At 50.0% G+C, this 20,297-nt stretch overlaps 1 protein-coding gene across 16 annotated transcripts in view; it reads left to right on the forward strand.

The window, feature by feature from the left end:
• The window catches only part of DYSF (dysferlin), a 202,894-nt gene that overhangs the window by 28,806 nt on the left and 153,791 nt on the right, over positions 1-20,297 (forward strand). For all 16 annotated transcript variants that reach the window (XM_004742172.3, XM_004742174.3, XM_004742180.3 and 13 more), the window contains 2 exons: positions 10,409-10,514; positions 20,012-20,126. In XM_004742172.3, the coding sequence (XP_004742229.1) occupies positions 10,409-10,514; positions 20,012-20,126 (221 nt within the window). The remainder of the gene's footprint in view (positions 1-10,408; positions 10,515-20,011; positions 20,127-20,297) is intronic.

Below are 20,297 nucleotides of genomic sequence, written 5' to 3' on the forward strand. Positions count from 1 at the left end.
CCTGTGCAAGCATCTGCTTACAAAATGTGTATGCATGTCCTTAAACAAAAATGGAATCATGCTGTACATATTGGTCTATACTATACTATTAGGGACCCTTTCCGAGGTTAGTGTGGATTGATCAGTCCCCTTAAATTAATTAAAGGTTTAATTTCTTTATCCGAGAGAGAGAGAGAACACGAGCAGGGGGAGAGGCTGCAGGAGAAGCAGAGTTCCTTACTGACAAGTGGCTCCATCCCAGGACCCCGGGATCATGACCTGAGCAGATACTTAACTGACTGAGCCACTCAGTCTGGATCAACCCCATTTTAAATGGTTGTGTGGTATTGCACAGGGTGGGTGTCCCATAATTTATCCCAACTTGCCCTTACTGACTGGGATTTGGTTTCTTTCCAATTTCTTTTCTGCTCCTTCAGTGAATATCTTTATCCAAATGTTTTCATGTGTGTATACTATTTTTTTTTCTTTAAAATAGGTCCCTGGAAGTGTGATTATTAGATCAAAGGATATGAGCATATAACATTTTCATAGATTCCACCAAATTACTTTTCAGAAATGTGTCCTAATTTATGTCCGCTCACAGTATAAAAAGGTGCCTGTCAACTTTTTATTTTTGCATAATGCCACCGTGGGGTGAGAAGAGTATCTTATAAACCATGTTTTCTTTATTTCTTTTTTTTTTTTTAAGATTTTATTTTTAAAAAGATTTTATTTATTTATTTGACAGACAGATTACAAGTAGGCAGAGAGGCAGGCAGAGAGAGAGGAAGAAGCAGGCTTCCCGCTGAGCAGAGAGCCTGATACAGGGCTCGATCCCAGGACCCTGGAATCATGACCTGAGCTGAAGGCAGAGGCCTAACCCACTGAGCCACCCAGGTGACCCTTAAAGATTTTATTTTTTTTTAAAAGATTTTAGTTTTATTTACTTGAGAAAGAGAGTGAGCGACAGAGAGCATGAGTGGAGGGAGGGGTAGAGGGAGAAGCAGGCTCTCTGCTGAGCAGGGAGCCCCATGCAGGACTTGATCCCAGGATCCCAGGGTCATGACGTGAGCCAAAGGCAGATGCTTAACTGACTGAGCCATCCAAGTGCCCCTATTTTTTTTTTTTTTAAGATTTTATTTATTTGAAAGACAGTGCAAGAGAGGGAGGGAGATCACAGAGGGAGAGGGAGAAACAGACTCCCCACTGAGCAGAGACCCTGATGTGGGACTCGATCCCAGGACCTAGAGATCATAACCTGAGCCGAAGGCAGATGCTTAACTGACTGAGTCACCCAGGCGCCTCTTTAAGGTTTTATTTTTAAAATCTCTACACCCAACATAGGACTCACACTTACAACCCAGAGATCAAGAGTGTGTGCTCTACTGACTGGGCAAGCCCCAGGGGAATTAGATTTAGTTACACTTGGGCATCCCCTGGGGAATTAGATACTGGCTAAGGAGCCCCTAACCTGTGTTTTCCTGACTGCTGGTGAAGTTGGGCATCTTTTTTTAATGTGTTTTATTGCCCATTTGTATTTCTTCTTTTGTCAATTGCCTATCCTTTATTTTGAGTTGCTTGTTTTTTTCTTGCTAATTCATGGCAGTTTGTATATTTGGGATCCTATCAGGAATATTAACTCTTGGTCTGTTTTCTGTGTGGAGGATAATTTCTCCCTGCTGACGAATGTTATTCCCACACAGGACTAGACACCCAGCTGTGTGTGTGTGTGTGTGTGTGTGTGTGTGTGTGTGTGTGTGTGTGTGTGTGTGCGTGTGCACTTAGACATTTAAAAAGAAAGAGTGGTGGTTTGCTGTTGCTAAAGTTGAGGGAATTAGGCCTAAGTTCAGCCTCTGGGTTTTAATAGGCCAGCTTTCAGGCCCCCCTTTCTGGAATATTTGGGAGGCAGAAATATTTACAGTTCACCCTGTCATTGTTCTCAGCTTGCTCGGAAGTGTTGACCGTACCGTGATTTTTCCAAGGATTTTTATATTTTGTCCTGAATTCTCTCCAGGACACCCCTGGGTTTCAGAATAGTTTTTCTTTTGTCTTTCTCTGGATTGAAATGGAAAACTATTTATTTACCCTTGGGCAGCCCCTGGGGAATTAGATACTGGTGGGAAGGTTGCCAGAGGCCAGGCGGGCTCAGGGGGTGGGAATGTCCGGCTGTCCCTCGTTTCCTGCCCCTCACTGCCGGGCACACACAGCTGAGGGCTTGGGGGGGGGGCACAACTCACGGCCATCTTCCCGCCAGGGATGTTAAGTCTTCCGAGTGTGCTTATGTCTGCGTGCGTTCATGTGTGCGTGCGTGTGTGTGTCCTGCCAGCCAGGGGCTCCATGAATTTCCCGTCATGCCTGATTCATTGACTCCAGTGAGGGGGAAGGTACCGCTGAGTCAGTGATGAGTGGGCTTGCACTGTAATACAGGTATTTTTAGTGGACATGTCCTTGTCTTAGTGTAGAAGACAAAGAATGAGAAACTGACACATGGAAATGCTTCTGGAGCATTTTTAAGAATTTCGAACTTACAGAAGAGTTGTAAAAAGAGCACAGCGAACATTCCTTACACTCTTGACTCAGAATCACTGCTTAACACTCTACCCCGTTTGCTTTCCATTAGTCTCTCTCCTCTCCCTCCTTCCCATTTTCTTCCTTCCTTTCCCCCTCTCTCCTACATGAGGGTAAGTGATAGTCATCATGGCCCTTTATCCCTGAGTACTCCAGTGTATATATCCTAAGAATAGGGATATTCCTTTACAGCACCACAGTGTCGTTACCAACTTCAGTGAACTTAACATGGTTGCCAGACTTCCTCCTAATTCACTGCTTGTGTTTTGTCCCATCAAATAATATCTTTTTAAAAAAGACCAAATAATATCTTTTAAAAAAAGATTTTATTTACTTACTTATTTATTCATTTATAGAGCAAGTGAGGGGAGGTGGGGGGGGGGGAAGGGCAGAGGGAGAGAGAGATTCTCAAGCAGACCCCCCCCCACCATGCTGAGTGTGGAGCCTGATGCAGGGCTCCATCGCCCAGCCCTGAAATCATGACCTGAGCTAAAATCAAGAGTTGGATGCTGGAGCCACCCAGGTGCCCCCAAATAATGAGTTTTATAGCATATCCCCCTCCTCCTCTTTCTCAGTATGGGATCCAATCTAGACTCCCATATTCAAGTTAGTCATTACATCTCCATAGCCTCCTTTAATCTAGAATGTTCCTGCAGCCTTTGTCTTTTACAACAACTTACATTTTTGGGTAATATAATACACCAGTTTTTAACAGATTTGTTTCATGTTTTCCTCATGATTAGATTCAGTAACTAATTCGTGGCCAGACTATTTTGTAGGGGTGTTGTGTCTGTCTCAGGCCTTGGAGGGACAAGACGTCCCTCATTGGTGATGTTCATTTTGATCATCTGTCAAGGTGGTATCTGATTTTTCCATTGTATATTTACTGTTCTTTCCCACCCACATCTGAGTCTCTTAACGGACATGTTAAGACCCTGCGAATATCCTGTTTGTCATCAAAATATGCCCCTAGATTTAGTATCCACAGATGACTCTTCCTGATTGAGTCTTTATCATGATGGTTGTGAACTGGCTTTCCCTTCCCAGCACTTCCTCCACATTGACTGGCTGCGGAAGATTCCAGTGGTCATGGGGACAAATGTCTAACCCCACTACCCTCACATATTGATCCTACTCTGTGCTGGGCCTGGTGCACCAGCCATACAAGCTTTCACGGGAGCCTTCCCCCTGGGCAGAGAGGTCAGCCAGAGTGGAAAGACCTGTGAGTCCCCAGGCTAGGAGTCTTGTTCCTTCCATCCTTGAAGGACAGTGCTGGGGTCAGGAAGAAACCCATTTCCGGCCTGGATTACTCTGTCAGAAAGTCCTTCCTTCTCTTCAGCTCTTTTTTCTCCCTAAGATTTTGAGTGTCTCCCTTCTACTCCCCGTCCTTCTACAGCTCACAGTGCTGTGGTGTAGTGGAGGTCTGGGGTGACTCCAGAGGGTCTGCCATCCTCTGTGGCTGGGAGATTACTTTCCCTGCCATCAGGGTCTCGCTCTCTCTCTCTCAAACAGATAAAATCTTAAAAAAAAAAGAGGGGGCCTATTAAAAAATACATAAAATAAAAAAGCATAATTAATACAGCTTGGAATTACACATTTTTTAAAAGATTTCTTTCTTTCTTTCTTTTTTTTTAAGATTTTATTTATTTATTTGACAGAGATCACAAGTAGGCAGAGAGGCAGGCAGAGAGAGAGAGGAGGAAGCAGGCTCCCTGCTGAGCAGAGAGCCCGATGCGGGGCTCAATCCCAGGACCCTGGGATCATGACCCGAGGCGAAGGCAGAGGCTTTAACCCACTGAGCCACCCAAGTGCCCCTAAAGATTTATTTCTTGAGAGACAGAGAGTGTGCCTGCATAAGCTGGGGGAGGGGCAGCAAGCTGACTCCTTGCTGAGCTTGGGACCTGACAGCGGGGCTGGGATCACCACCCCATGAGATCAGGACCTGAGCAGGGTCTGAGGCTTAACTGACTGAGCTGCCCAGGCACCCCTGGAATTAGGTAGTTTGTTTTTGTTTTTGTTTTTTTAAAGTTGAATCTGATGAAATGTGGTGGCTGGGCTCTCTTTTGTAAGGCTGGAGCAAGCCGAGGACGTTTTGGTTTCTTACATGATGGTGTGTTCCAGTTCACATTTATGGGGCTCTGAGGTGCACCAGCAGGTCCAGCAAAGGAAAGCCTTTAGGATCTGCTTCTGTCTGCCTTGTTCTTTCTGCAAAATCAAGTCGAATGCCTTTCTGAGACCCAAGTTCCTTGTCTGTAAGATGGACTGAGCAACTAACAGTACCTACTTCATAGGCCTATTGTTTTTTTTGAATGAGAGGAGTGTCGGGAGAGTGCTTGGCATTAGCTCCCGTGCACTGGATAGGAGGGGAGCTATTGTTAGAAGTAAGTTTCGTGAGGGCGGAGACCGGGTTTTGTTGGACATGTTGAATATGTATTTGCAGCATGAATGAATGATAATATTTTTAGGATTTTATGTTCCATTTATAAATTTAAATTTTGAGTTGGTAAAAAAACAGGGGAGGTTATAAAAACAAACTGTTGAGAGAAAACGCAGTGAAAATTCTCCCTGTTGCCTCTGTCCTCCGTCTGCCTACTTCTTACCCATTCCCTGTAGATAACAATGGTCCTTCGTTTCTTTCTTGCTTTCTTTTTTTAAAGATTTTATATATTTTTCAGAGAGGGAGAAGGGAGGGAGAGAGCACGAGTAGGGGGAGCGGCAGGCAGAGGGAGAAGCAGACTCCCCGCGGAGCAAGGAGCCCCATGCGGGGCTTGATTCCAGGATCCCGGGATCATGCCCTGAGCTGAAGGCAGATGCTTAACCAACTGAGCCACCCAGGTGCCCCTATACATGCTCTTTTGTACTCTTTTCTCATTTCACAATGTACCTTGAAGATCTTCCGAATAGAAGTCGGTGGTGTACTTGCCATGATTGTACAGTCGTGCAGTAAATCAGTCATTAGGCTGTACTATATTTACCCCCCTTCTGAGATGGACATCTGGACTGCCTCCTGTGTTTTGTTCTTATAAACGATATTGTAAGAAGGCCCAGTGTTTTGAGATAAAATTGTTTCGATATCTTTGTGGTTCATTAAAATAAACTTACTTGGCCACTTTAATTTATAACCTCCCACTTACGACTCAGAATCGGAGGCCGTAACCCCACTTGCTCCCCGAGAGTTTCTCCCATCTCAGACAGTTGCCCTACTGGGTGACGAGTCTGGGAGCCAGATCTTTAACTACGGAGGAAAAATGTGTGCCTTGTCAATGTGTGAACTGCCTGGACCACTCCTCCCTCCCCGACGCCGATCCCTGAGCTCCTTCTCAGTCTGTGGGATGGCAGCTGGGACTTCAGCCTTCACATTCCTCCTGCGGCTCCAGAACAGCACGACTGAGAGGGATGGTGGGTCTGGGGAGGCTGGGAAAGCGGTGACATTTTCTTATGGCAGGCTGCAGGGGGTGCGGCCAAGGCCCATGGGGTTTCCTTCCTGCCTGCCAGGCTCTGCACACACTCAGAGGAGGCTCTGCACACACTCAGGGCTGGCGCTGATGCAGCCCATGCAGGACCCCCTGCCCCTCCTTTGAACCGTCCTGAATTCTGTCTGCCAAGCCGCCAGGGCATTGCTGAGCACAGGGCATTGCTGGTTGGTGTAGGCCCATGGGCCCCAGGGTCTGTGCCTTGATCTTGATTTCTGGATGTGGTGGGTTTCCCTGAGGGTGTGGACCCTCATCCTCCCCTGAGGCTGCCTGCATAAAGCCTCCTCTCCTCCATCCACCAATGAAAGAATGAATGAAGAGTGGCCATAGGGTTTCCTGTGATCAAGCCTCGGACCCATTCATCTTCCCCAGGGAGTCTGGCCAACTACTTGGGCCTCCCAGAGCATCCTGTGGGCCCACTCTGGGGCTGCCTGCTCCGTAGGCTTGGGGACAGCCAGTCTACTCGGGTGTCTCTGGCCTCTCCTCATAGGGGAGTGGGGGCTTATAAAGGCCACCCAGCTCCTCCAGAGGACTGGTCCCAAGGCCTGTGGGCAGGGGAGGACTGTGGGAGGTGGGGTCATTTCAAGGTCCAGCAAGGCATTAAGGGAGGAAATAACAAGCAGTCCCTCCTGGCCCAGGTCTCCCTGCCTCCGGAGGTTCCTGGGCTGACAGGGGTGGGTCTGGCCCTCCCACTGCATTTCCTCCCATTGTTCCTGCCCCACTTCCGGGAATTCTCCAGGCCTGGAGGGCTGGCGGGCAGAGGCCAGAAGGGGAGGCAGCCCAGGGCCGGTCTGCTCTGGCCGCAGCCTCCAGGGCTCCGGAGCTGGAGCCCCCGCAGCAAGTCTACGCTGCTGGGCCTGCCCTCCTTTCAGCACCCAGAGCCCACTCTGCCTCCAAGCTGATCCAGCAAGGAATCAGGGCCTCAAGTTCTAGGGCAGGCTCTGTCAATCACCTGCTGGAGCCAGTCCCTCCCCTCTGCCACCCCGGCTATACTGTGAAGGACTGGGGGACTCCGATTGCGAATGTCGCGTGGATTCATGGGTCTTTTATATCCATGGCCCTGTCATTTTGACCTTGCCTGGGTCTTGATGTAACCCCAACTAACTAACATGAGTTTGCCCCTCCCTGAGCCACAGATAGAAACTACCCCAGCTGGAGTCATTGCATAAAGGAAACTTTTTTATTTGCAGCAAGTAAGATCCCTGGGAATAACTTCCAAAGCCATGACTCCCCTAGCAAGGGGTGAATGGGTTCCTTTTATTTAAAACATTTAGGTAGGGGAGGGTTGTCGTCTATGTGGAGACAGACCTGAGGTCGATCACGTGCCTTGGGGAAACATGGCTATCCCACATTGTATGTCATGTAAATGAGGCTTGCGCTCCAACTTGGACAGAGATTTTAGTGTTATCATGAGGGTAAAGGTAACCATGAGTCACTCCATAGGTCCCTCCAGGGTCCGACTGTGTAGGTATTGATGCAGAGTGAAGCTCGAACTGGTCTACATGGTTTGGGCCGCCAGAGCACTTCGCACGGGCAGTCATTAGGGTTTGAAGGGAAGTTTCGGTTTCTGTCATCAGATGCTATGCCAAGGGGGGTCTTGTTTCCTGAGTGAAGAGACAAGCTGGAAAGAAGAGCTAGTAGAAAAATATGGGACAGAAGTCAGTGGGTACAAACAAGTGAGCAATAAAGGTCAGGTCTTGGGAGCTCCCTGGTGACACTGAGGACACTTCAGTCAACACACTGGTGGCAGGTGCCTTCCCCCACGCTGGCCCTGGGGCGGAGACCCTCCAGGAGCCCCTGCTTTTGTAAGCTGTGCTACGAGCCTGCTCCATGCTGCAAAGGAGTATAGCACACACCTGTCTGAATTCTAGAAAACGTGGAATTTTCTAGCATCACGACGAATGAATGTGAGTGAATGTCTCTCGCGTTAGCCCTTTCTTGGAAGAAATATTAGAGAAGTGTTACAAAATTCAGAACAAGCCAGGTTACTGCCTTGCTAGCAAGGAATCCTCTCAGGTGACCAAGAGTCCACTGGTTCCAAGAAGAATGGAGCTCAACTAATATTAGTGAGTGGTTATTAATAATTAATTAATAAGTAACAGGAAGCTATTCATTAATTATTTTTATTGTGGTAAAATATAGATAACAGAACTTACAATTTTAAGTATTCTAAGTGCACAGCTTGGTGGCATCAAGCACATTCACACTGCTGGCCAACCATCACCACCGTCCATCCCCAGAACTTTTTCATCTTTCCAAACTGAAGCTCTGTATCCACTGAATAATAACTCCCCCTTTCCCCTATCCCCAACCCCCAGTAACCTCTGTTTTACTTTCTTTCTTCATGGGCTGACTTATTCTAGGAACCTCATTTACGAGCGATCATATGGTATTTGTCTTTTTTTTTTTCCCAAAGATTTTATTTATTTGACAGACAGAGATCACAAGTCAGCAGAGAGGCAGGCAGAGAGAGAGAGAGGAGGAAGTTGGCTCTCTGCGGGACTCGATCCTAGGACTCTGGGATCATGACCTGAACTGAAGACAGAGGCTTTAACCCACTGAGCCACCCAGGCGCCGCCAGTATTTGTCTTTTTGAGTCTGTCTGATTTCACTCAACATCATGGTTCCAGGGTTCATCCGTGTGGTGGCAGGTGTCAGAACTTCTTTCTTTTTAAAGGCTAAGTGATATTTCATGGTATGCATGTTTATATTTAATTTATTTTAATTGATTAATTTTATTTTAATATTTTATTGCCTTTCATTTATCCATTCCGTTGTTTATTTATCCATTTATCTGTTGGTAGATTCCTGGGTTACTTTCATTTTTTGGTGATTTGAATAATGCTGTATGAACGTGGGTGTACAAATATCTTTTCGAGTCCCTGGGTTCAGTTCTTTTGAGTATATACCTAGAAGTGAAATTGCTAGATTATATGGTCCATTTTTGCATACTTTTTTTCCCGTGCCCGTCAACCGAGGCGCAAGGGTGCCCATTTCTCCACATCCTCACCAACTTTTGTTGTTTCCTATTTTTTTGGATAGCAGCCATCCTAATGAAGGCGAGGTGACATCTCATTGTGAGCAGCCAGGGTGAAAAATCAGCTGTTTAGGGGCACATGGGTAGCTTTGACTCATGGTTTCTGCTCAGGTCGTGACCTTGGGGTCATGAGATCATGCTCTACATCGGGCTCCATGCTCGATGTGGAACCTGTTTAAGATGACCTCTTCCTCTCCCTCTGTCCCTTAACCCTCACAACTCTCTCTCTCTCTTTCAAATAAATAAATCTTTTTTTGAAAAATCAGCTCTTTTGGTCAAGACTGAATTTATATTTCAATAAAACTTCATAAAACCTATGTTCAAAGCAGTCGTTATAAACACTAGAAAAAGGATATAAATAAATAACAGGCATGCTATTTATTTGTCAGGGGGAAAAAAAAAACCATCAAGAAGCAGAAGAGGATGGCTCTTCTGGCTGTCGATCATTCACTCCCTGACAGTTGTATGCAGGAAGCACGCAGAAGTGTGATGCAGACATCAGGCGACAACTCTGATTGACACGGGCCACTGCCTGCCCATGATTTCCCCCCCCCCGCCCACTGCAGAGCTGCCGAACGCAGTTTGCCCGTTTCTTAGCAGAGGGGCACAGACTTTTTCCTTGGCACCCTTTGGAGCGCCCCTTAGCTGCTCGTCCCTTGGGGACCTACTCTTCCCTAGGAGCCCATGCATTTCTGGGGTTTCCCACCCCTCAGTCGGAGATGCTGCCTTATGTGTGTATGCTGTGACAGTCCCGGCCTCACTGGGGAGTGGGCATGGCTGCTCAGCCCCAGTTTGCTTTTCTCCCTGTCCCTGAAGACAGGAAAGACTGTTTTTCATCGACGACCATTGCTGGCGGAGCCCTGGGCAGCCGGGACAGACGGCCTGTGTGGATGTGGGTCAGAGTCACTGCAGCTTCCAGCTACAAGTGTGGGTGGTGATGTGTGAGCAGGTGTGGTGGTGGGGTCCCCCTGCTTCCAGGAGACACTGACCTGTGGATGGCTGAGGTCTGATGGGCAAGGCAGCCCTTCTGTGGGAGTATCCAGGCGGACAGGGGTGGTGGGGCTGGGCCTCTGGGGAGAGGCAGAAAGCTGGCCTTGGGCGAAGGGAAGGTGTCTCTCATCCTTGTGCAGGGAGGGGGGCCTGGCCCTCCAGGGATGACAAGTGGGATGCCCAGGGGCAGGGTGCTAGGGAGCCGTGAGGGGTCCTAGGGGACTGTGGTGTTTGAGGCAGATCAGCTTTGTCTGCAGGGTGTTTGTTTATGCGGTGAGATGGTGGTGAGGGGGTGGTATGTTGGAGGAAGAGCCGGGCACATTAGGCTAGTTCTCAACATTCTACTTTTCTCTCTGCTTAGGTTCTTGGGGGAGGCCCAAGTCCCACTCCGGGAGGTCCTCGCCACACCCAGCCTGTCTGCCAGCTTCAATGCCCCCCTGCTGGACACCAAGAAGCAGCCCACGGGGGTAAGTGCCCACCAGGCCTTTGGATCAGGCCCGTGTCTGGTCTGAGGTCTTGCCTCTCTGACGCTAGTGGTATGCCAGAGTCCAGCTGCCAGCAACCAGGCCTGCCCCTCCACCTCCCCGACCAGAGCTCAGGGTGCCGGGAAGGGGAAGTGGCATGGAAGGGACAGGAAGGGGACAGGAGGGAGCCCTGGCCCCTTCTGTGGGGCTCAAGTCAGCCTTGCCTCATACCAGCTTGGCTTACCCCTGGATCCCCTCCTGCCCTGAAGGGAGGAACCGTCACCTCCTGGGATTGGTTCTTTACTCGACAACTGATGACCTCCCAAACTTCCTGGGCAGCTTTGGTGATGGCTCCCCCAATCTCCTTGGTAGCCCTCCCTCACCTCCCAGCCCCCATCTCCAGATCTGGAATATCTGAGTCATCTGGGTCTCAGATCCCAAGGGAAGGGAGGCAGACATCCCCCTTCCCTGCCCACCAGAACCCGTCAGACCCTCTTCCTTTCGGCCATCGTCCTTCCTGCCCCTCCCCCAGCCTTTCCAGTGCTCTTCCAGTCCTCACAGACAATTCCTAGCCCCCGTCTCTGGCTTCCCGTTATTTTTAGGGAGCTAAATATACCCTGCAGGGTTCTTTCTTCCTGGTCAGTAGAATTCCTGACCTTCCCTCTGGGTCAGCTCCACCCCCAGGAGGCCCCGGGGGACTATCCATTTGGAAATACTTCCTCCTGGTGGGATCTTGGGGATTCTGGGCTAGTTCTCTTTGAGTGTGTGTGTGCGCGTCTCTCTGTGTGTGTGTGTGTGTGTGTGTGTGAGGGTAGGGAACATTGGCTGGCTTGGTGAGTCAGGAAGTGGCAAATCTGGCAGAACTCTAAAAGGAACCACTACTGGGCACTGAGAGCTAGAGAAAGAGAGTGATTGACTGAAGTCACACAGTGACTCCATGTCCAAAAGGGGACAAGTAGTGGCACAAGGGTGGCACATCTCTTAAACTCTCAGGGGTGGGAGCGACTTGAATGGACTCCTGCTCCACTGCCTTTCTGATGCTGGAACTTCCTCTTGACACTTCTTAGGCCAGTGATGGCTGGCAGAACATTCTGGTTTAGTGCGGTGTTCACTTAGAGGTCTGTAACCTCTTCAGGGGCTTCCCAGGTGAAATCGGGAACCAGTCCCCTTACATGGAAGGCAGGGAGAGACCCAAGAAGGAGGCATGCTGCTCTAGTCTGGCAGGCGGCAGGGTTAGTAAGCCAGGGGACTTATCTGTGAGGCGTGTCTGTGGCGGCAGCGAGAGGAGTGGATCTCTGCACCCATCTACCAAATCTTAGAAGTTTCTATAGAGGTCTTAACTGGGTTCAGTCCTGTATGCCATCCAGATAGTCTCAACACTACGTCACTAGCTCAAGACTCTGCCTGGAGAGGCATCTGAGAGCAAGGAGGGCAAGCAGAACTTACATTGTGTGGAGAGTGGAGGGGGTGAGGAACCTGGGTTTACTGCGGGTCTGTTGGTGGGCGTGTCCTCTCAGTGACCTCCTCCAGTATCACTGAGCTTGTCTCCATCTTGCATCCTCCTTGTCCTCCCCCTGCCCTCCTCCTGAGCTCTCCAGTCTACTCATGCAGTTTAAGGGTTCTAGAACCAATTTCCAGTCCCCCCACCCCACCAGGCAATTCTCTGACTCCAGATGGGTATCCAGTAATTCAAGTCAATTCTGACACTCTCTGTCCAGGGACAGCTCTGGGTTAAGGGCTCAGTCCTACAAGGCCTCCCCTTTCCAATCCTTTGCCAGTCCCAAATCCTCCCCTTCCGAATCCTTTGCCACCCTGAGCTTTCCTGACCAACCAGCTCTAGATAGGTCGTTCCTATGACCCCCTCCTTGGGTTTGATTAACTTGCTAGAGCGGCTTGCAGAACTCAGAAAAACATTGTAGTTACCAGATCGCCAGTTATGATCCAACCTGGAAGCACTCCAATCCTTGTCCTTTGGGGTTTTATGGAGGCTTCATTGACAATGGATCCCCCTCCCTGGAGGTGGTGGGGGCTGAAAGTTCAGCTTTCTAACCACAGGGTTGGCTCCACTAGCAACCAGATGCCATCCTTAGGGGATTGCCCAAGTCAATTCATTAGCACAAAAAAAAGACACCCTGTTGGCTGTTAGCATTTAGGAAAGTCCAAGGAATTCCTAAAAGGAGCTCTGTGCCTGAAACAAGGACAATGACTAAATATTCATATAGACACACACATCTGTAATTATAAATCATAGTACCACATCCCTAGAGTCAAGAAGGACTCCAGGTACTTCTGGATCCTGAAGAAGACCACAGCTTTCCATAAAGGTGTAGAACACCCATGGAGGAACTGTAGGTAGCTGGTGAGGGAGATACTTTGAGTCAGGGATCTGAGAAACACTAACATTTACCAGTTTGTTAAAAGGCATCACAAAGCATGTGCATCAACAGCCAGATGAAGAGATCCATAGGGCAAGGTCCTGAACAAAGGAACTTCTGTCCTTGTGGAGTTTGGGGCCCTGTTTGGTGGTACATGGAGACATTCTAGTTCCCTCAGCATGGAAACTCTCTGAAAAAAGAGACCAAAAAATTGTAGTTTTTAAGGGAGGCTTCGTTATAGTCATGATTGACTAAGTCACTGTCCATTGGCTGATGCAACCTCCAGCCCCACTTTCTTCCCCAGAGGCTGGGGCGATGGGACTGAAAGTTCCAACCCTCTAAGCATAGGGTTGGTCCTCTTGTCAACCAGGTCCTACACTTGCATGGGGTCCAAAAGTTACCTTCATTAATAATAAGACACCCATTTTACCTTTATGGCTCTGAAGACCCAGTATTTCTGAGAAATAGAGTTTGGTCACCTGAATGACCCAATATGTGTTTCTTAGAAATCACTAAATCACAGCCCCCAATGCCCCTAGTCAGAGTTTCTAGCTCCTGGCTGAGATGCTCAAACATCCCTCCACTCTTGCCCTCTGGGCATCCATGCCTGGTGTTTCTTATAAGTTCTCCTGTGCTTGGGCTCCTCTCTAAGATCAGACGCCTGTCCAGTCCCTGAGGCACAGCTTTTCGCACCTGGTCTAGCCTGGCAGACGGCGGGGGTCTGAGCCAGGTTGGTGACTCTCCCTGAATGCCTCACCCTTCTTCTTCTTCCTCTGTTTCCACACTCTGTTTGTGTTTCGTGCTCACCAGCTGGGAACCTGCTGCTTTCTTCTTTCTCTGCTGGGATGCTTGTCTGTGTGCGGAGATTGCCAGTCCTTCACAGACCGTGTCTCCCAGGAGGGGGTATAAAAGCCAGAAAGGAGGGATGGGAGAGGAGGGCTAAGCCCTGCTTGGCTGAGCCCCTGACTGCACAGAGCCTGGGGGAGGTGAGGCCAAGATACAGCTCCAGCCTGTGGAGAGTATCTGGGTCCATCTTCTAGTGCCTGTGATAACACTGAGTCACAGAGCAGCGCCTGCTCCCAAGACCCCCTGAGCTGGGGCTTCCCACCTGTGACCTGGGGCTGGCTGCCCTGTGTGAGAAGCACAGAGAATGGAGGTCATGCTCAGAAGGGTCAGAAGGGTCAGAGCTCTGTCCGAAGCCCAGGATTCTCATGGGCTGTTCACTGAGGCCGACTTCTGGGCTGGACCCCATGGGCAGAGTATGCCAGGAGTACCCAGCTGAGTTTAGCTCAGCCCGTCAAAGCGACCTGCTGAAGGGGTGATGGGAGTGAGGACAGGGCCTGTGGGATCCTTGGAAAACCCTGGAAGGACTGAGAGGAGGAAGATGGCCGGAGGCGGCCATGCTGTGGGAGTCCTGCTGTAGGCTGGCCTGTGGACGTCATGGGCCTGGCACTCAGCATTCTCCCCCATGTCCCTTCAGAGCTGTGTGCCATGAGAAGATGCCAAATCTATCCTCAGACAGATTCTAGACTGAAGGGGATGACACTGTCCCTGTCCTGGGGGAGGCTCCAGGCCGGTGGGGTTGCTGGACACCCATGGAGGAGAGAAGCCACATACTCCCAATGTATTTGAAGAGGAACTTGCTCGTGAGGGTGTGGACACCATGCAGACTGTTGGTATGACCTCAGTCCTAACAGCAAGAGACAGATCAGAAGAAGAGAGACCTACTGGGTCACAAGAAAACAGGAAACCCAGTGGTGTGGGGTGGGGAGCCAGCAGGGCCCTGTGTGTTGGGAGCAGGGACTGGAGGAGGGCAGACCCAGAACTCTGGTGGATCCCTGAGTTTCTCTCATGGGGGTTGTCAGGTGCTGACAGCCACCCCTCCCTCAGCTCAGGGCTACATCTCACCTTCTTCCAGCTTCTTGGTGTTGTCTGGGGCCAGGCAATAAAATAGAATCAGATGCATATGAGACTGTCCCGTCCACTCACTTGGTGTCTGTTGAGGGAGGGGGAAGGGGCTGGTCTGGGGTTTGGTCATGCTAGGCTCAGTGTCAGAAAGCTGGAGCTGAGGACACAGACAGTAAGCAATGGGGCAGAGCATGGTGGGCGAATGACCCCAGAGCTTGGCTGCAAAACGTGTTAGGAGGAACTGATGAGGTTGTCCCCTGTCTTTGTCTTTGGTTTCCTATGCCCTCCTATCCTGGTGGCCAGACTGGCCCCTTCGGAGTTCTGTGTTGTTGTTGACTGTGGACCCCAGGATGGCAGGCATGGGTGACAGGTTCCCTGCTCCAGGGCGCCATGTCCTGGTGGACACACGACTGACAGATAATGGTCTTGGGACAGGATGACTGCACGGTGGGGCCAGGGCTGGAGACTTGAGGAGCAGAGTTATCAGGTGGGGACCTTGACATGGACCACCTCAGAGGGACCCTAGGCCATGGTCATGTGGTTTGGGAGAGCATGGAGTTCACAGACATCGCATGGCAAGAACATCTCAGCTCTGGTTGTGTCTGGAGAAGGGGACGGGCACTGGTCTGACATCATGGTGAAGGTGGCAGGTCCTGACCCTGACCAGGTTGCATAGACAGCCCCCCCACCCCGAGATTCCCTATAGAGCTAAAGGCCTCTAGTATTAATCACCTGTGGTTCCAAAGATGAGGTCCTGAAGCAGTGGTCCCCAGAGCGTGAAGCTGCCAGGGACGTCCCGTGGCTGTCCAACGGGGGAAATAAGAGATGGAGCTGTCTCTGGGCTGGAAGTCTCATCCAAGGGCCTGGACCCGCCAGGATGTTGACATTTCCTTGGGAGTTTGGTGTAGGGCTCTCAGTGTGTGGGTAGATGATACTCAGGAAACCCTGGGAAGGACAGCCTGGGTGGTCTTCCGATTCCAGGGCTGTTGCTCCTTCCTGCTTCTCTGGTGGCAGGGCTGCTCCTGAGCCCCCAGGCTAAGGCGCTGGCCCCCAGAGTGTGGAGGGCAGCAGTCATTCTCCTGCAGGTCCACCTCTGCACTGAGCACAGAGATGATGGGCACAGTTCTCAAGGGTGAGGAGGGGCTGGATAAGAAGGTGTGTTCTCTAAGGGGATCTGGTCCTCAGGCACCAAAGGTTAGAAGGATGGGGTGGGTGGGGCCGAAAGGCAGCCCAGCTGTGACCCTTCACAGTTTGGGTCCTCTCTCCTCACCTTGGTGGGGTCCATTCAGACCACTCGATTTAATACCTCAGCTCCTCCTGCTCCCCTGCTCCCACTTGCTCTGGTTAACTTTTCTTTCCAACATACTTCATAAGTTACGTTATCTGTTTCATTTATTATTTATGGTCTGTCTCCTCTGCCAAGATGTGAACTCCCTGGGGGCGGGAGCTTTTGCTTTGTTCATGGAAGTATCTTCAAGCCTCAGCCCATAGCAGGTGCTCCATATATGTGCAGGGAATGAAGAAGCAAATGAATGAATGAATGGGTCAGGCCGGGTATGTCAGGTGGGACGTGGTCCAACTTTCCAGGTACCTTCCCAGCTCAGGCTGAGCCAAGCAATCAGCCCACAGAGGGCCGACCTCATGGGCATTTGGTTCCTCACTTGGTTTAATTCTCTGCCATCTTGACATTCCTAATACAGTTTTGACAAGGGACCCTATTTTTTTTTTTTAAGATTTTATTTATTTATTTGACCGACAGAGATCACAAGTAGGCAGAAAGGCAGGCCGAGGGAGAGGAGGAAGAGGGCTCCCTGCTGAGCAGAGAGCCCGACATGGGGCTCGATCCCAGGACCCTGGGATCATGACCTGAGCCGAAGGCAGAGGCTTTAACCCACTGAGGCACCCAGGCGCCCCAAGGGACCCTATTTTCATTTGGCACTTGGCCTCGCACTACTTCTGGAGAGTGGGAATCATCATGAACGGGCTGGCACTTTATTTGAGTGGGATTTCTATGATTACAGCAGAAGCAGCTTTCTCAGTTTTTAACTTTTTATTTGAAAATAATTTAAGTTTTGAAAGTTATGAGAATAATACAAGGAGTATTGTGTTCTAAACCCTCTGAGACTAAGTTGCCAGCCTCCTGGCCCATCATCCTGAATTTAGTGTGTGTTTTCTCCGATTAAGGACTTTTTCCTAGGGAACCTACAGCCTTCAGAGACTGAAGGAATGAGTCTTGGTCCCGCACTGCCATCCAAACCACAGACTGCCATTTGAGTTCCTCAGTTTTTTCCAGCAGTGTCCTTTGTAGCAAGAAGATCCAATTCAGGATTATGTGTTGTGTTAGTTGTTTGCCTTCAGCCTCCTTCCATCTGGGAGAATTCCTCGGTCTTTCTTTGACTTTTACAACCTTGGGACCTTGATGCTTTGGGGAATGTAGGCCGGTTCTCCTGCAGAATGTCTCCCGGTTTGGGTCTGAGGTTTCCTTGCAATTCGATTTAGCCTGGGCGTCTTTGGCAGGAGGAGAACACAGCGAACATATGTTGCTCTCATTGTATCTGGATGACTGTGCTCTTAACCTTGAGCATTTGATTAATGTTGCCTTTGCTGGTGTTCTCCACTGATCACCAGTTCCTTCTCTTTTCTAATAGGTGGGAATTGTGGGGGGAGGTACTTTGTGACTCTAAATACTCTGTTCCTCATCCAACTTTTACCTGGCTGTTTTCACAGCCATTCTTGTTTCACCTTGGTTGAATTAATTCTTGTTTTGATGGTTGTCAGATGGTGATGTCCTAAGCCAATTATTTTCTTCTGCATTCGTTCGTTGGTATTTCGCTGTACGGAAAAGCTTTCTTCTGTCCTATTTATTTCTGTGTTCAGAAATTTTATTCAATGTTTTAGTCTGCCTCTGTATTTATTTTCATATTTAAATTCTTTCAGATTTAGCCAGTGGGAGTCTGTGAAAATAGGTTTCTGTGTCCTTTGGACATGTTTCTATCATTCTTTGGGTATTTCCTTGCTTTCTGGCACAGAAGTGTTCCAGGGTCATCTATCTTCCCTGGTCAAGCCCTAGACTTAGTTATTTTTCCAAAGAGCTCAACTTCCCTTTTGATGAAGTGGGGGGAAACCCCAGGACGGTTGTTGAAAATACAAATGCCTAGGTCTACCCCAGACCTGCTGACTGGTATCTCCAGAACTTCAGGGGTGGTGATGAGCAGGTCTGGGCACCCGGGAGGGGCCCCAGAAGCTGTTCTTTCCTCTTTGGGCTGCAGGAGCTTAGGGTGCATAGCTAGCTGCCTGCTCAAGTAGTGACACCTGCTGGTGGTTCACAAACCTGCATGGCAGGCATGAAGGCAGAGCCTTGGTTCCAGGACAGAAAGCGTCTCATTACCTTCCTGGCCTCTCCCTGGGTCTCTGGGATGCTGAGCTGGCGCTGGCTTCCTTCCTCGGTGTTGTGAGCCCCACCCTTCCACAGGTCCTGCCCTGCCTTAGCCTGGCTGCCCCTGCCCACGCCCCAGTCTGGGCCGTCCAGTACCTGTGGCTGTTTTCTGTGTGAGGACCAGCATTTGCCCCAGGAGTTTCCAGAATCCCTGATATTACCCAGTAGAGATGTCTAGTGAATTATGCTGAGCTGCTCAGAGGCTATTATGCATTATTAACAATTATGTTTATAAGGGATTTGTCAAAGCCTGGGAAATGCTTACTGTCTAATGCAAGTAAAATAGAAAAGCATTTTCTTTCTTTCTTTTTTTAAAAGATTTTATTTATTTATTTGACAGACAGAGATCACAAGTAGGCAGAGAGGCAGGCAGGGGGGGGGGGAGCAGGCTCCCTGCGGAGCAGAGAGCCCGATGCGGGGCTCGATCCCAGGACCCTGAGAGCATGACCTGAGCCGAAGGCAGCGGCTTAACCCACTGAGCCACCCAGGCACCCCTAGAAAAGCATTTTCTATACAGCAGGGCTGTACAGTGTTTGTTTAAAAAGATTGGGGAGAATTAGATCAAAATGTGAATAAAGGTAGAATTATGGAAATTCATTTTTTCTTGTATATTCTTTCTTTCTTTCTTTCTTTCTTTCTTTCTTTTTAAAGATGTATTTATTTGAGAGAGAAAGGGAGGGAGCACGAGTGGGAGGAGCGGAAGAGGGAGAAAATCTCAAGCAGACTCCCCGCTGAGCATCGACCCTCCCTCCTCCCCAGCCCCCCATGCAGGGCTTATCTCAAGACCCATGAGATCCTGATCCATGAGATTATGGCCTGAGCAGACATCAGGAGTCGGATGCTTAACCCACTGAGCCACCCACATTATTATTTTTCTTTAAGATTTCTGTACTCTCTGAATTTCCTTAAATAGAGCACTTATAATTTTGATCCATAAAAAGACTGCCCCAGGAAGCCTGCTGGAAGGCTGGGGCCAGCCCCCCACTGGCCTAGAGGTGTAAGACTAGAGAGCCTGCTGAGGCTGATTTCTCAGGTTCTGGGGCCCTTTGAGCAGTGTAGGTCTTATTGGGGTAGGGAGGGCAATGTGTCAGTGGGATGAAAACACAGGGCAGGCTTTCCTGGCCTGTGACAGTGGGGTGACTAGTCACTCTTCCCTCAGCCGGTCAAAGCTGGAACAGCTGAAGTTGACATGGAGGGGCAGGGGTGTTGCTGGGAGGGAAGAGGGCTCAGAAAGGTAAGCAGCACACTGAGACTCCCAGAGCTAGCTGGGGCCTCAGCAGAGTGAGGCTGAGCTGCCTGTGGGGAAACAGGGGAGGGCCCTCAGCTAAGCAGGAGTGGTCAAGTGGCCTTTGTCCTGGAGATGGGCCTAGGCTGAGGGTTGAAAAATCCTGCAGGGGAGGTTGAATGGCTATTCATTTATAGAAGCTTATGATGTGCTTTGTCTGCTATTTTCACTGCCATTTGACCCTATGAGGAAGGTGCGATCGCTGTTAGTATGCTCATTTTATAGATGAGGGAAGCGAGGCACAGTGAGGTTCTGGAATTTGACCAAGATCGCACAGCTTCTAGGTGGCAGAAGCGGACTCTGGATTCTGTGCTTTAGGCCACTTGCCTGTCCTGATGGGCCCCTGGGGTGGCTTTGCCCCAGCCTCCTGCAAACCTGACCCCCATCCGTGCCATCTTCCTTGGCGAAGCGGTAAAAGGAACAGAAAGGACGCTGGCCGGTGTCGGTCCGCGGCCAGTGTGCTAACCTGCTGACTTCCCACCCTCATCCCTTCCAGGCCTCGCTGGTCCTACAGGTGTCCTACACACCACTCCCTGGAGCTGTGCCCCTGTTCCCGCCCTCTGCATCTCTGGAACCCTCGCCCACTCTGCCCAACATGGATATGATGGCTGGTGAGGAGCCCACCCTGGCAGGGCCCCTGGGAAGAAGCCCGGCAGCAGTGTAGGAGCCTGGGGGCAGGAGGCCAGCGTGAGGCTTCGGGGGCTTCCCGGGTCCATAGAAGAGAGGACACCAGTGGGTAGGAGGTCCTGAGAGCGGCCTTCTGTCACACAGAGAAAGTGCTA

The sequence above is a fragment of the Mustela putorius genome, unplaced genomic scaffold (genome assembly GCF_011764305.1).
Source record: "Mustela putorius furo isolate JIRA1106 unplaced genomic scaffold, ASM1176430v1.1 tig00000281_pilon_pilon_pilon, whole genome shotgun sequence".
Classification (NCBI taxonomy): domain Eukaryota; kingdom Metazoa; phylum Chordata; class Mammalia; order Carnivora; family Mustelidae; genus Mustela; species Mustela putorius.